General features: G+C 41.0%; 2 protein-coding genes across 7 annotated transcripts in view; both read right to left on the bottom strand.

The window, feature by feature from the left end:
• Positions 1-3,626, bottom strand: part of actn3b (actinin alpha 3b) — a 40,200-nt gene extending 36,574 nt beyond the window's left edge. Inside the window, exon 1 of the mRNA XM_077227538.1 lies at positions 3,100-3,626. Within this exon, the coding sequence (XP_077083653.1) occupies positions 3,100-3,234 (135 nt within the window). The 5' untranslated portion in view covers positions 3,235-3,626. The remainder of the gene's footprint in view (positions 1-3,099) is intronic.
• A 394-nt stretch (positions 3,627-4,020) lies between these two features.
• rbm14b (RNA binding motif protein 14b) lies at positions 4,021-14,261 on the bottom strand. 6 transcript variants are annotated; one of them, XM_077227571.1, is made up of 7 exons: positions 14,142-14,253; positions 11,235-11,587; positions 9,513-10,515; positions 8,580-8,744; positions 6,646-6,725; positions 6,167-6,264; positions 4,021-4,677 (listed from the first exon to the last, which is right to left on the bottom strand). In XM_077227571.1, exons 2-5 carry the CDS (start codon positions 11,581-11,583, stop codon positions 6,716-6,718), a joined length of 1,527 nt encoding a protein of 508 aa, XP_077083686.1. In that variant the 5' UTR covers positions 11,584-11,587; positions 14,142-14,253; the 3' UTR covers positions 4,021-4,677; positions 6,167-6,264; positions 6,646-6,715. The 6 variants fall into 6 exon arrangements, with proteins under 6 accessions (XP_077083686.1, XP_077083684.1, XP_077083685.1 ...); XM_077227569.1 differs by having other exon boundaries at positions 6,646-8,744; positions 14,142-14,261; XM_077227570.1 differs by having other exon boundaries at positions 4,021-6,264.
• Between the last annotated feature and the right edge of the window lie 67 nt (positions 14,262-14,328).

Raw genomic sequence — 14,328 nt, 5'->3', positions numbered from 1 at the left:
AACTTAGATTTAATTTAAATGTTTAAAAAAAATACATTTTCTACTTTTCTAATACGCTGTGGAAGATTTCCCATAACTGTTGGTCCCTCTAGATGGCAGCAAGACGCTTAATTCTCTCGGATTCTTTCACTGATGGATGCTAGTTAAGAGCTGCCGTTAGGATACCGGGCAGTCTGAAGTAGGCTTGTGAGAGAATTAAATACAGAATTTACTAGTCAACAGCAGAACGACACTTAGAAACAATTTGTCTATTTTTTTTTCTGCCTTTTGACAGATATCAGATGAAACAGCATGTTGACAATCGCTGTATTACTGGGGCTTCTGATATGTGCGCTAGAACAGGTGCAGAACCCCCACCCCCACGCAACCCCCATATTCGTTTCATTGCAAAATGATGCACTTTCTATATTTACGCTGTGATATCAGCTCCTTATGCTGATCCTACATGCCTGAGGATGTTTTAAAGACCCTCTGCCATGGACTCAATTCTGAAACCCATAGGCTGATCTGAAGCTCTTCTTCACTGCAATAACATCAAGTTAAAAGCTTATTTTATATATTTGTTTATAACCTTATTGTAATCCGACTTGCATCATTTAAACAGCTAATTTTTTTTAAACATTTATATAGGCTATTTCTGTAAAAAAAAATTTTTTTTAAATCACATAATCCAGGGGGCGCTAGTGGGCATATTTTTTATCTCCACAAGAGAAATAAAATAGCTTGACTGAATGGCAAAAAGTGAATCTTAAAGGGGTAGTTCACCCAAAAATGAAAATTGTGACACAATTTACTCAGCCTGTAGTTCCAAGCCCATAAGACTTTCATTCATCTTCGGACATAAATTAAGATCTTTTTGATGAAATCTGAGAGATTCTGGTCCCTCCATTGACAGCTACGCAACAACCACTTTGGCGCTTCAAAAATTTCATAAAGAGATCGTAAAACTAATCCATATGAATTTATTGGTTTAGTCCAAACTTTATCGCTTTATGTGATGAACAACATATTTTTTAGGCTTTTATTCACATATAAACATTCATCAACTCAAACATAACTTGTGGTAAAACGAAGCTCAAACACATTTGCTTGACGTACGAGAACCAATGAGGGTCATTCTCGTGTTACTTATATGCGAATAAAAGCCTAAATTCAATCTGTTCATCATATAAAGCGATCGAATCTCTTAAGAAAATTTGGACTAAACCACTTAATTCATATGGATTAGTTTACGATTTCTTTAACTTTATGAGGTGTCAGTTTCAGTTGCGTACCTGCAGAAAACTCTTGGGATTTCAGCTAAAAGATCTTCATTTGTGTTCTGAAGATCCAGGAAAGTCTTACGGGATTGGAACAACATGAGGGTGAGTATAATGACAGAATTAATTGTTGTTGAACTACCCTTTTAAAATATCTTTTTTAGTTGAGGGACAGAAAACAAGTGGCACATGTAGTCCAGTGATTACCTCATGTCTGAGGTGATGGATATGCTACGCCACCGTGGGCACCTTGAAAATGTGATTGCTAAAATATGCTATTAAAATAGTGACAACTGACATGGTGCTGTTTTTGAGAGCTGTTGAATACAGAGGGAGCAACTGCACAGGCAAAAAAAGCTTAGAAAAGACAGCCTTAAGAATGGAGGGAGCGAAAGAGGAATACGGGAGATGGGGCGGCAAGGTTCAGGAGTATTTTTAGGGCATGTTTATTCACAGACTGAAATGAACCCTCCTTGCACTTCTCTTGCTCGCACACCATCTGTTGAAGTCTTTCAGCTTTGTCAGGTCTAGCCAACATCCCACAAGTGTTTGTGAGACACCTTTATTGAGAGTAGCCTACTGCACATTCAATCAAATATTTAAGACAGTTAAGAAAAACGGCCATGACGTTAATAAATAAAAAAATACACATCGCCAGTAGCTAGTGACCATATAAAAAAATAACAATAAAAAATCTCCCACTATAAGAATAAGTAAAGCATCTGGAAATAAGGCAACTTGTGAATTAAACGTGTCTATTTCTGTCTTTACAGACGTATCGGTGCCTGACACCACAAATCTGTGGTTTGCATGAGATCAAGCAGTGGTTCTTGGCTGACGTCACCTCAGACCGGGCACGAGCTCCCCTGACGGCTATTAAACGTCACCTGTCATTTCTGTCAGCCAGATGATCTTCAAAAACATAATCTACCTAACTTCTCTACCCTCACACTCAAAGGACGGGGTCACACTAAAGAGTGACGATTTAATCGTTTAAGGCACAGGTAGGTTTAAAAAGTACGTGTTTCCACAGAATGAGTTACAGTTACGCGCGCTTTTCTGTGAGGTGATTTTACAACTTTTTAAAAACTAAACGAATGACTGGATCCATGTTCGTTACTGCGATTATAAACACGGGTTTATAGACTCATAATACACGAAGACCGCATAAATATAGCTACAAACTGAATGAGGAGGGCGGGGATGTGGTAAGACATCATAGGAAAACTGCGAATGAAACCAACAGCTGTAACTTACATCATGTAAACTCGCTTGTCTGATCGATGTTAAATGTTCTTAAATCGTATGTAACGTTAAGTGTTGTACAGTAAGTTTAGTTGGCTACCATATTTACTTCAATTTTGAAATGGTAATAATCATACAAGTCACTACAGCTATTCTTACTATGGCAAAATAAATAAAACATAATAAATGAATACAGGATTTCCTTAAGGCAATTTAGTAAACTTTTCAGCATCTTCATTATTTTGAGACCATATTATTAACAATTACTGTACTGACAGCATTTTAGCGAAAGCTTGTTACCACAATTAGAAATATAATAAGGTATAACTGTTAGCCTATAAATATGTAATGGCCTTAATTTACACCAAAATTACTACTTATTATTGTACTATAAAATCATACAATGATACAAACGGTGTGAAATCCTTTAAGAATTTTGTGATTTATTAATTTTCATTATGTAAAATATAACTTATTTTGGTGGAATCTACAGTTACCTTGTATAAAGTTATACAAATGGTAAATACAAAAAATGTCCCCCTGAATGTGACTTGGTCATGTTTCAGTGATTTTCAAGACTTCCCCTTGAACATACCTTCCTCTGCTGTTTCTCCCAGGCAGGGTCCAGCAGAAGGTCCCTGTCCCAGGTGTCCTCCTGAATCATGTAGTCTTCCGTAGTCATCGTGTAGGTGTTGTTATACTGCACCTGTGTCTCAACAATAGTCGCCATCTTTTACTCTTATCCCTCTAACCCCTAATATTAGAAGTTATGTCCCTTGAGCTTTAGGTTGTAAACTAACAATCCTGTCCGTGCGTTAGAGGAGAAACCCCCGCTCAGTGTGTACTTGTATGACCGTGGAGGAAGAGGCCAGACTCCACTCGTCTGAGGTGCCTTTGTGGAGGTGCGAGCAGAACTTCTGCTGCCCAGTGCTCCTATCCTGGTCAAAAGTAGCACACGTGACTGCACCCCAATAAATAAGAGAACTAGTCGAGTGGGTGTAGGGTTATGCTACCTAAAAGGTGTGAGAGGCGGGACATACTGTGCACTGTGACCAATTACTGGAGGCTCTTTTAGTGAAGGGCAGGGGAAGACCTCACACATGCCTACTGGTGCCCTCCACTTTGCTAAGAACACCTGTTGTCCTTGGCTTTAGTCTTTATACTTATCCAAGTGACAGTTCTGGGGCCAGTTTAAACGCATCCAGCTAACTATTATGCATTGAGAAAAGGTGCCCAGGCCTGTTCAGATTATTTCCCCTGTAAAAAAAAAGTAATGTCTGTACCTTTGCTATACATTAATTATTATACACAGTTGCGCTTCTATCTCATTTAGATCAAACAGAAACAAGTCTGTAACACGTTAGAAGACCAATTCAAAGGAAAAAATTCTAATGGAAAAACTACTTCAGAAAATAACATTAAGAGATTGTTTTGCAAGAAATCATGTACTTCCTAAACAATAAAAACCAAATCATTCTTTACAATAATGACAAGTAAATAAGCACAACATAACATATGCTGTCGTAGTACTAGTTTATTGCAGTAAGCATGCGATGCCAATCAGTGTTCATGCAGAAGCTGGTGTAGGAGAGTACACTTTACCAGTCGCAAGGTTTTTGCAATATACACACATTAACAAGTCATGCACATATTCATTAGAAGGTGATAAAAACAGTACGACCAGCTCATATCCTATCACCTGCAATAGAAATAATTCTCGTTTCATACATGAGTTATAAAAATGAGTACTGGAGTTTCCTTCACACTCGGTAGGGGTGTCCTTATAAAGGGATTAAAAAAAGATCCCTAAAAATAAAAAGGAAAAAAATGGACAAACAAAGGAAAATACTGGAGCGGAGCTCTTTCTAAAAATAAATGGGACACAAATGCTAGAAGTTGTGTTATTGTTATAGTCCAGTTTGTGCAAGAAGGGTGACGATATCTAGGGAGAAAGTAGACGGTGAGACCATTCTGTTATCCATGGAAATTGTAGTGCGTATACCATCTAGAGTCAAAGAGACATAAGCTGGAAGAGTATGTTGGAGAAGGTGAGGGATTCTTTTGATATTACAGAGCTGAGATCCTGAATGGAAGGTTCTTCTCAAACACCGATAGTATCTATCTGCCACAGACATCTGTCATCATTAACGAATGCCACAGACATCACAGAAATCTGTCAACCACAAATATCTGCATGTCAAAGATCTTCATACCACTGACATAGGGAGTATCATGGTTACTCTGACTATGAATAACAGATATATCTCATTTCAGGTAATGGACAGTTCCTCATTCTCCAGAATAAGATCTAATATTGAGGTAATCTAGTCCTTATTCCATCGTTTCTACAGGGAAAGGTAAATAGCCACTATGGACTTACTTCCGTAGACACAACAAAGCAATGCAGATGTGTGTGACAATGCATGTGAAGATGCTATATGTCTTGTTTTGGTATAGAAAAGAAGAATCATCACCTCATGTGGCTGTAAAATCAAGAACAACAGCAACTTCTAGTGAGATAAACCAAACTTAACTATCATGCTCCCTCTAGAGGAAAGGTCCTGTAAGTAGCCCTCAGGCAGCTCAGGTTCAGCAGAGGTTTTTCCCCCCCATCTAAAGCCACTTGTTTTATAGGACATTCAACTACCAGGTATGTAATCTAAATCTGTGCCACCTAATTATCAATCATTCAGCTATTTCAAACACAAACACCATATCAGACTCTCATTTGAACAGGTAACACAATGTAGCTTTCAGATTAACATGTTTTTATAATCTGACCAAAAACAAATTGGGTAAACCCTAACTATTTGGGATGACTTTGCATACTGTCATTCTAAAAGGCAAAAGCAGAGGTTTATTGTAGGAATGACTTGCTGGGTTTTAACTCCGCAAAGTCAAGCACTGCCCTCTAAGATAAGGGTTGCCAGTGTCACTGAGTCCAAATGAGAGTCTTGCAAATAAAATCTTGGCTAGTGCCTTGTGTCTAGTCACAGAGCTTTTGGGGGAGGCGTTCAAGCAGTGGTTAACACTGAACAAACGTAACAATTAGCACTGGGGATGCGGCGAGGGCGGCGGTCAGCTGGGCGTTAACGGCGAGACGACTCGAGGAAGCCTGGGGGGACAGGGGTTAAAACAAATAAACAAACTAAAAAGGCACATGGAAGAGGGCCAGGTCGACGATATTGGAGGAACTCTTGAGCAAGGTCCACATCTGTCAAGCCTTTAAGTGACTCACAATCACTCACCTTTGTCACACACCTTTATCAGCCAACCTTATTAAGCCACACTTATTTAAAGCAGTCTTTAATGCACTGACTAATAATTTCATTCATTCAACCAGCTTTTATCCACATTCTCTCCGAAGCTAAACCAACAGATCAATTATTAGAGCACCAAGCCATTACCGAGACACACTAACCACCGAAGCAGTAAATAATCACCCCCGCCGCCACCCTTTTTGCCAGTGACAAATAGTAGTATAACACTGGTGTTTAGAGAAACCCATTGGCTATAGCAATGGTGACGAGAGTTGAGGAATCTACAAGAGGGGTGGGGTGGTGGTGGTGGTGGTGAGGAGAAATACAGCGGATACACGGTCAGGCGCAAACGCTATCGGGGAGGACGACAGGTAGAAAGGGGGTGAGGCCCAGTGCGTTTACCTGAATGGAGTCAGAGAGACCTTCTTGTTCATTGCGCGACGCTAACTTTCTTCCCCCCAAACCAGCACTGCGTATGGTGTCCACAGTTCCTTAGGGACCTAGTTAAGTTGGAACAGTCACATCAGAAAGCGTTTGTTTTTTGAGGGGGGTGAAACAAGAAAACAAAAAAGAAACATGCACAATGGAAGCAGATGCGAGCGAAGCCTTGTGGGAGATATCTTGAATTACGTACAAATACCAGAAAAGGAATTGTAAAATGGCCTCGTGACACTCACACATGAACATGTTTTACAGTATGCTTGCGTCATAAAAGCATAGTCATCATCGTGCCACACTCCTGTTAAAGAAGCTGCATGGGACTAAGGGTGGTTAAAAAGTACCAAAAGCTGGGCTGAAGATTTTGCTGCTCCTGGGGAAGGGGTTTGGGATGGTGTGTGCAGCTGGGGGGGGGTATAGAGTGGGGTTGCCCCCAGACTTACCCCATCCATAGTGACAGGGGTGAGATTGGGATCAGTCTCTAGTCCTTTAGCTTCTTTTCGGGGCTCCGATTCATACGAGTCTGGTCGTTTTACAAAGGAAAAACAATCATGAAACATCAAAAGGCAAGAATAGCTAAAGCTCCAAGCAAAAGCTCTCGAGTTTCCTCTTTAAATGATCAGGCAGGCTCTTTATTTTTTGAAGGCGTGTTATAGTCAGTAAAGATCGTGTACAGATCTTTAAGTCTTCTCTTCTGAGAACACTTGCGGCAAAAACATTTACCGTAAACTACATACATGAATGTCAATGCAAAACGTTTTCTAAGATCACATTCACACACTGGCATCCTCAGCACGTAGGTGCGAACAGGGGCACGGTAAACAAATGAAATACTGTCACTAAATGAGAGGCAGATGCAAAGAGAGATGGAGAGCGATGCAGTGAGGGTCATCTATGGAGTTGCAGCAGCGAAATGAGCAGGAAGACTGAAAGAAACTGATAGGAATCTCCCAATTTCATTTAATCCCAAATCACAGCACCACAGAAAATACAGCACTTTATGTAGCCTTAATCCAGTTTCACATTTTAAGACTACAGATAAAAAAATAGCAAACTTGAATACATTTCACTACTAAGGCATATGAATCATAGGCCACTCATGATTTTGGCGGTTTTTTTCTAGAAAAAAGATAATTTTGGCTATAAACAATCATTGTGGAAAAAAAGCCACAAGAAATAACATTTCGTCTCTCTTATAGCTGTAAACAAAAGTTAAAAATTAAGCAGAGTATTTCTCTTTAAAATGATACGCGAGTCCCTTGTCACTGTTTATAAAAACATGATAGCAATAATAAAAGACACTTAAAAAACAGATTCTACAATGCATCTTGGCAGTTAAGTTGGCGAGCATAGAGATGCTCCCATAAGACAGATCCCAGCTAAAGCTGACTAGCTTAACCTTCCTCTGATTGGCTGCTCATACATCACCATATCTATGGAAGTAGCTACATCAAAGTTGGAGGGGAGAGAAGTCACAGTGTCTTTCAGCTTTCAGGATGGGTGGACAGGGATGGAAGGGTGGGGTTAAAGGTCATCACTAAATTTTCTCCCATCTGAGGTGTAAGGGATGCGTATGTATGTGCGTGTGGATCGAGGTCGCTTCCCTGTTCACATGTGCCTTCCTGTTGTGTCAACCAATGGAAAGCATACACGCTACACCAGTCCCAGAGAAAAACAAGAAACACACAAAGACATGTGAAATACTTTTCCAACCCTGGTCCTACACTTCACACACCTTTGGAGTAAACATACATTCAACTTATTTAAATGTTCTTTAAATGCATTGAAATCTAACATCTTAACTAAATGAGTGTGTAAACTGGTTCATATAACTATAATAATCAAGCAATATTTAAAAATATCAAGTCCAGTATTCATTCATAGGCTACAAACACTTAATATAAAAGTTAAAAAGCATCATGGCTAGTGCCTAATCTACCCCTCAAAACTAACTGGCTATTAGATTGAAGGTTTCTTTAAACAGACAATGTGTTATATTGGTTTAGTGTGCAGGAATGAGAGCATGCAGTTTCCCTTTTCAAGCCCTGACTACACTGGGTGTGTGTGAGAGATCAGAACCAAGGTTAGAGACTCCAGTCTAAAGTTAAAACTGACTCAGCCACCGTCTTAAACCCAAGCACACACGTCAAACATACACCTGTGGCTTCTTTCTGACACACACACACGCGCAGCACAAGGAAAGGAGAGGCAGAGAGGACGTGGAGCACACTATCGGAAGGGTGTTTCAGGGGTGTGTAGGGCGAGTTCGGGGCGGCGGAGGAGGGGCTCCTTGTGCGACGGCGGTATCGGCGGTGGCTCATACACGCGAGGTGTTGCCATTGCAATGGCAGGCACGGAGGCGGCGGGCAGGACTGGCCTGAGGGACTCGAGCGTTGCCACCTGCTGAGTCGGGACACCGGGTAAAGCCTGCAGAGCGGACATTGCTGCAAGGTGGTTGGGAGGTGGATACGCATACTGGTATTGTTGGTATTGTTGGTATTGCTGCAGCTGCTGGTACTGCTGGTAGTATTCCGCGTAATATCTGTGAGAAATGGAGGAGAGAAAACACACATGCACATCCACACAGACAGGAAAAGAGAGAGAAATCATGCATATACAAACGAATGTATACACCATTAGACAGGGACAGACACAGAAACACATTAACACACATACACACACAGAAACACACACACACATCACCACCACTGTAAATCAGAACTAAAACAGCAAACATTTTGAAATTTACAAATTTTTGCTGTAATCGTTTATTATAGCCGCGTTTCCACCGCATGAACTTTCCCCAGGAACTAGAGACTTTGGGGTGGTACTCCACCGCAGGAACCAGGGTCTAAATGAAGTTCTGTGTAAATATTTTCCGCACCGAAAAGCCCTGCTAGGGATAGTACTTTTTCAAAGTTCAGGAACCTTCAGGGGTGGGACTTGGGCGCTGAACATGCCGGATTTTGATTGGTTGACTCAACGCAGCATTTTATTTCAATCACCAATTTTTTTAATCTGTTGTGGTGCGTGCAGGAACAGTTTGCTATTCGAATCAACAATGGAGTTTAAAAAATACGACCGATGACGAGGTTCAGGCTTTATTAAGCTTTAATTCAGAGCGGGAACTGTAAAGTAGCGTGCAGTCATACGTCACCAGACTAATTTGCCTTATCTTCACGGTACTTTAGGCCGTAGTGGAAACACAGACAGCAACAGGTCTGAGGGGAAAAAAAGTTCCTGGGACAAACTTTCCCGGATAATTTCGGTGGAAACGCGGCTTATCTGTCTTTAATTTAAATCAACTCACCTGGCTATAGGGTCGTCCTCCTGTCCGGCGGCTTCCTCTCGACCTGCAGGTGTGGGCAACAAGGCTCTGCGCTTGGCCCTCTGGTACATAAATGGTTTCATAACAGGGTCAGGCAAAAGTGGGGCAGATCTTCTTAGTGGACTCCGGTCCCTCTCGCCAGACTTTGAGCTAGCCTGTTGCTGTTCAGCTAGCACTTGCTGTCCTTGTGCAAAGTAGTGTGCCCTTGCTGCCTCAAAGAAAGCTGCTGTGTCAGCTGCCCCAAGAGCCCCGTAAGCCGGGGACGTGCTGTAGAGAGCCGGTGCTACCGCATAAGCTTGGTTAACAGCAGTACCTCCTGGTACCTCCATGCTCGGCGCTGCAGTTAGAAACACTTGATTTGCCATGGCGGGCGTGTAAACCTGTTGACCGTATGCAGCGGCGGCTGCTGCGGCGGCTGCGACTGCACCACTCGTCATCTGCCCATAGAAAGCTGGGTTAACGGAGCCATACATCTGTGCGGCAGCTGCGGCAGCACTGTTGTTGAGTGCCTGATTTGTAACTGTCCCACCGTAGAGCTGATTGGCAACCGTACCGTACACTTGACTAGCTAGTGCTCCGTAGACGGCTGGTGCCACCGTGGTTCCACCTTCAGCTCTTGCACCAGCAGCTGTAAGTCCAGTTAAAGCAGCATAGGTGGGGTCAAAAGTTGAGGTGTTGTATACCGAATTGTGGACGCTCTGTTGAACCTGTAGCGGGAGGCCGGCGGCGGCGGCAGCGGCGGCTGCTAACACGGCCGCTTGGCTCTGGTACTGCTCCAGGGTGGGCTTCCCAGCTGGACATTCACCTGCATAGTGACCCTGTTTTCCACAGCTCACACATGGGATTTTCCCAGTTGGAGCCTGCTTGCTTGGTTGAACTTTGGACAGCTCCACGGATAGTGGTCGTCCTTTGAAAGAGGTCCCGTGTAAAGCCTCAATAGCCTGTAGCGCATCTTCCTTGTTCTCCATGTGTACAAAAGCATAACCTAATAAAGGAGAAGACAGGAGTGTTATTATTAAGGACTTACTTATTATTCAGTGTTATTACCCACACTTTAAATCAGGGGAAGCCAACCCAGCCCCTGAAGAGATACCTTACTGCAGACTTCAGTTCCAACCTTTGTCTGACACATCTGCCTGTTATTTTAGCTACGTTCAGACTGTCAGTGCAAATCCAATTTTTATGCATATCTGATTGAAAATCCAATCAGAATTAGCTAATGTGAACAACAACAAAAAATTACATGAAATATGATTTTTACAAATCCGTTTCAAGCTACATCCATATATGGTTTGAAATCCTATTGAAATCACATTACTGGGAATCCGTTTCAGTCTGACCGTTCTGATCGGATTTTGCATGGTTTATGTGACACTCACGCCACGTAAAATGTAAACATCAGATGTTTTTATAGGAAACATGCTGACAGTTGCTGCCGAAACAATGCTGTGTTGTTGTAGTGTTGGACGAGCAGAAAATGACAATATAACGGAGACATATTTTGAAACCGGCGGAGACGACAGCGCGGAAAAAAGCCTTAAGCCTTACACAAATAATCTGATTTGGACTGACAGTGTGAATGTAGCCTTTGAAGTAGTCGTGAGCACCTCAGGAGCATTTGATTAGGGTTGTAGCTGAACTCTGAAGGATAGTAGCCCTCCATGAGCAGGGTTGGGGTTTGGGATTTTGCAACTATTCTCTTACCTTTCACCTTATCACACTCCAAAACTTTCCCAAAGGTCTGAAATAGCTCCTGGAGGTCTTCTGTTGTGCACATACTACTCAGATTACCCACAAATACCTTCGTTGAGTGGAGTGGGCGTCCTCGGGACTCTTCAACCACGAGGTTACGACCTTTGAACTCTCGGCCATTGAGCTCCCGAATGGCACGTTCAGCAGCGCCCTCTCCTTGAAGGTGTACAAAAGCAAACTGCCTCAAAACACTACAGCTAACAACCTGGCCGTATGACTCAAAGATGGCTGACAGTTCTTCTTGCGTGGTATCCAGGGCCAGATTCCCTACGAAGAGCTTAACCGTGTGGCCCTTATCCATTGTGCTGAAATGAGGAAAAGACAATTTTGACATTTCAGACAAGGACATAAAAGCATGTGTAAGTACAATTTGAAAAGTGAGGGGTGAGTATTCCCTTACAAAATGGGACAGTGACGACATCAGATATTAATTATTCCATTCACAGTTTTATAGTAGGGCAGAGCCGGGACGATTGAAACGCGGAACGGATGAAACATTGAGATTTCCTTGAAACCACTCATGTGTCATGTACGTCAAATTTCATCAGCATGTACAGGACGCAATGCCGACCAGACCTGCGAAAAAAATTCTTCTTTACGGCATGCCGTTTTAAAGTTAGAGCCGGAAAGCTGTTTTTGAGTGTGGTTAGTGAATTCTTTCGTGCGCTACTTTTTTTTTGACTGACAAGTTGTATTTATTGTTTAATGTGCCATTGTAATGATAATACGGCAGGTGTATTAGTCCTGCAACACACCCTTTAGTGTGTAATATGAGAGTTTTTTAGTTTAAGGACAAAACGGATTTAACTGGCCGGAGACGCTATTATGGACGGTTGAAACAGCGACTCCTGCCAATTAAAAAACCTGGTCGTAGGAAAACACTCAATATTACTCAATCACTCAATATGAATCAAGGAATAAATGTAAGAAAATTATTGTAAACTAATTTGTCTGTCTTCTTCAAAATAGCCTCTTAGAAAGATTACGCAAAATGCGCAAAGGCTTATCGCCTATTGTTTATTGGGCGACAGAACAAAAATGTTAATATGAATCTTAAAATTTAAATAAATTACAAAATATGTTTGTTGCAATATGTACATACGTTACTTGTCAGGTATTGTTCGTAAAAACAAGCATTAAATGAATAGTTACCGTTTAAACTGTTATGTTTCATCCGTCCCACTCGTGTGTGAGACGATTGAAATAAAGCACAACTCTAGTTCAAAGTAAATTTTTACTTAAATCATTCTATATTTCTACCGAATAACACATTATACTAAGAGAACACATATGTGAGTTGTTCATCAAAAAAAAAAAAAATCTACCTGTAACCTTATCTTAGAAAACAACGTTTATCTGAAAAGTGTTTCAACTGTCCCGGCTCTCCCCTACTCTGAAATAAATACCATGATGTTTGTGATCGTGAATGATTATCGTACTCAAGTGCTTCATACAATACCAAGGTAATTATGGATGAAAATTTTGGCCAACTGATTTATTGGCCAATAAATCTATGCAAATTTTTATATCATTTTTGAGAGCCCGATGTCCAAAAACTCTTACCCTTGAATCCATGTCCCAAGCACACGATTATAGTGATGTTCTCTTATGTAGCCTAGGCTATATGACAGACTTGCTTAGCTAAGTATAAGTTAAGTTAAGTTTGCCTGTTGCACTAAACTGTATTTTCCTTTTTGAAGTAATTCCAATCATATTTCAAGCAATTCAAAAACATAATGGTGAAGTGTCTCAGCAGATTTAAATAATACATTTTTATTGACTTTAAGATAATTGGCCAAACTTTCTTATCGGGTAGTTAACGATAACATTAAAAATGGACATTTATAAGCTGATACCGATATGGTGGCCGATATATTGTGCATTCCTAGTGGTAATACCATGGTTTTCATACATGTCCCCAAAACAACAATAACAGTATCGTTTTGTACCTTATTGTTAGTATTATTTTCCCAAACTTGTATAGATTTATACAGGTGGGGAGAGGGAATAATAGTTAAATAATGCTTGGTACTTAGTGAAAATCATGTGTTAATTCTATGTTGTTTGATGTGACAAAAGTCCAGAGTTACAATGACACCATGTTTGTCATAATATCTTTAAAAAATACATATCACAATTAAATTTAGTCCTAACACATTAACAACATAACATTATTCAGCACACACACACAAAACATAGAATGGAATATATCGATGAAACATTTATTCAGCATTTAATGAAAATAATTTGTTGCAGTTGCAGTCACAAAGCCACTGTAATCTGGTGACGCACGAGTAAACACGTTCACTTCCTCAATCTAACAGCTCACGGAACAAACACACACACAAACATCACACTAAAGGATAAACGTTTTGTTTTAACCCTGACACATCATTCAAACCCATTTTTAAATGTATAAATGTGTGAGAAACGCTGACTCGCCGTTCTCTTTATAGCGCTCTGGCGTCAACAACACGAGTAGCGCGTGTCGACTGATTTACTGAATGTAACATTTCTGACAGATGTTTACAAAACACTCGCGATCTTTTCCGTCATCAACACCACAAATGTCCGCGATGGAACTACATAGTTTTATATTTTCATTGTAAATCCATGCGTGCAATTTTCTATTCATTCTTTCCGAAATAAATCTCTAGATGACTCATTTTGGGAGTATTCTTTTGGAGTGTCCCCGCGCCCCCCCAAACCCCTTTGCGTTTCTCTATAAATCACACCGCGAGCTCGGCTACATCATTCCGTGTTTCATTGGCAATCGTTACCTATTGGTTCTATGTGATGAATTATGGTATGCTTTAAACATAAACAAATATAGAGAGGGAAAAAAATCTTCCATCTTACCTAAGCGGTGCGGGGTTTCAAAATGGTCGGTCCACTTCCGTTCTTTGGAAACGCTCTCATTCTTCAGCAGAGGACTGAGTGAGCGCGTGCTGATGCATTCACACACACACACACACACACACACACACACACACACACACACACACACACACATTTTTTCATAAATAAGAATACAATCAGTTTTTTA

Source organism: Siphateles boraxobius, unplaced genomic scaffold (assembly GCF_051911475.1).
Source record: "Siphateles boraxobius isolate OS27281-9 unplaced genomic scaffold, OSU_SipBor_1 130, whole genome shotgun sequence".
Lineage (NCBI taxonomy): Eukaryota > Metazoa > Chordata > Actinopteri > Cypriniformes > Leuciscidae > Siphateles > Siphateles boraxobius.
This window is presented reverse-complemented; position numbering and strand designations above follow the sequence as displayed.

Coding starts and splice junctions, on each gene's coding strand:
- rbm14b (XM_077227566.1), bottom strand. CDS start 11,583: ATGGATAAGGGCCACACGGTTAAGCTCTTCGTAGGGAATCTGGCCCTG. Junction 10,516..11,234: donor GGAGTGTGATAAGGTGAAAG/GTAAGAGAATAG, acceptor CTCCTTTATTAG/GTTATGCTTTTGTACACATG. Junction 8,745..9,512: donor GAGGACGACCCTATAGCCAG/GTGAGTTGATTT, acceptor CATTTCTCACAG/ATATTACGCGGAATACTACC.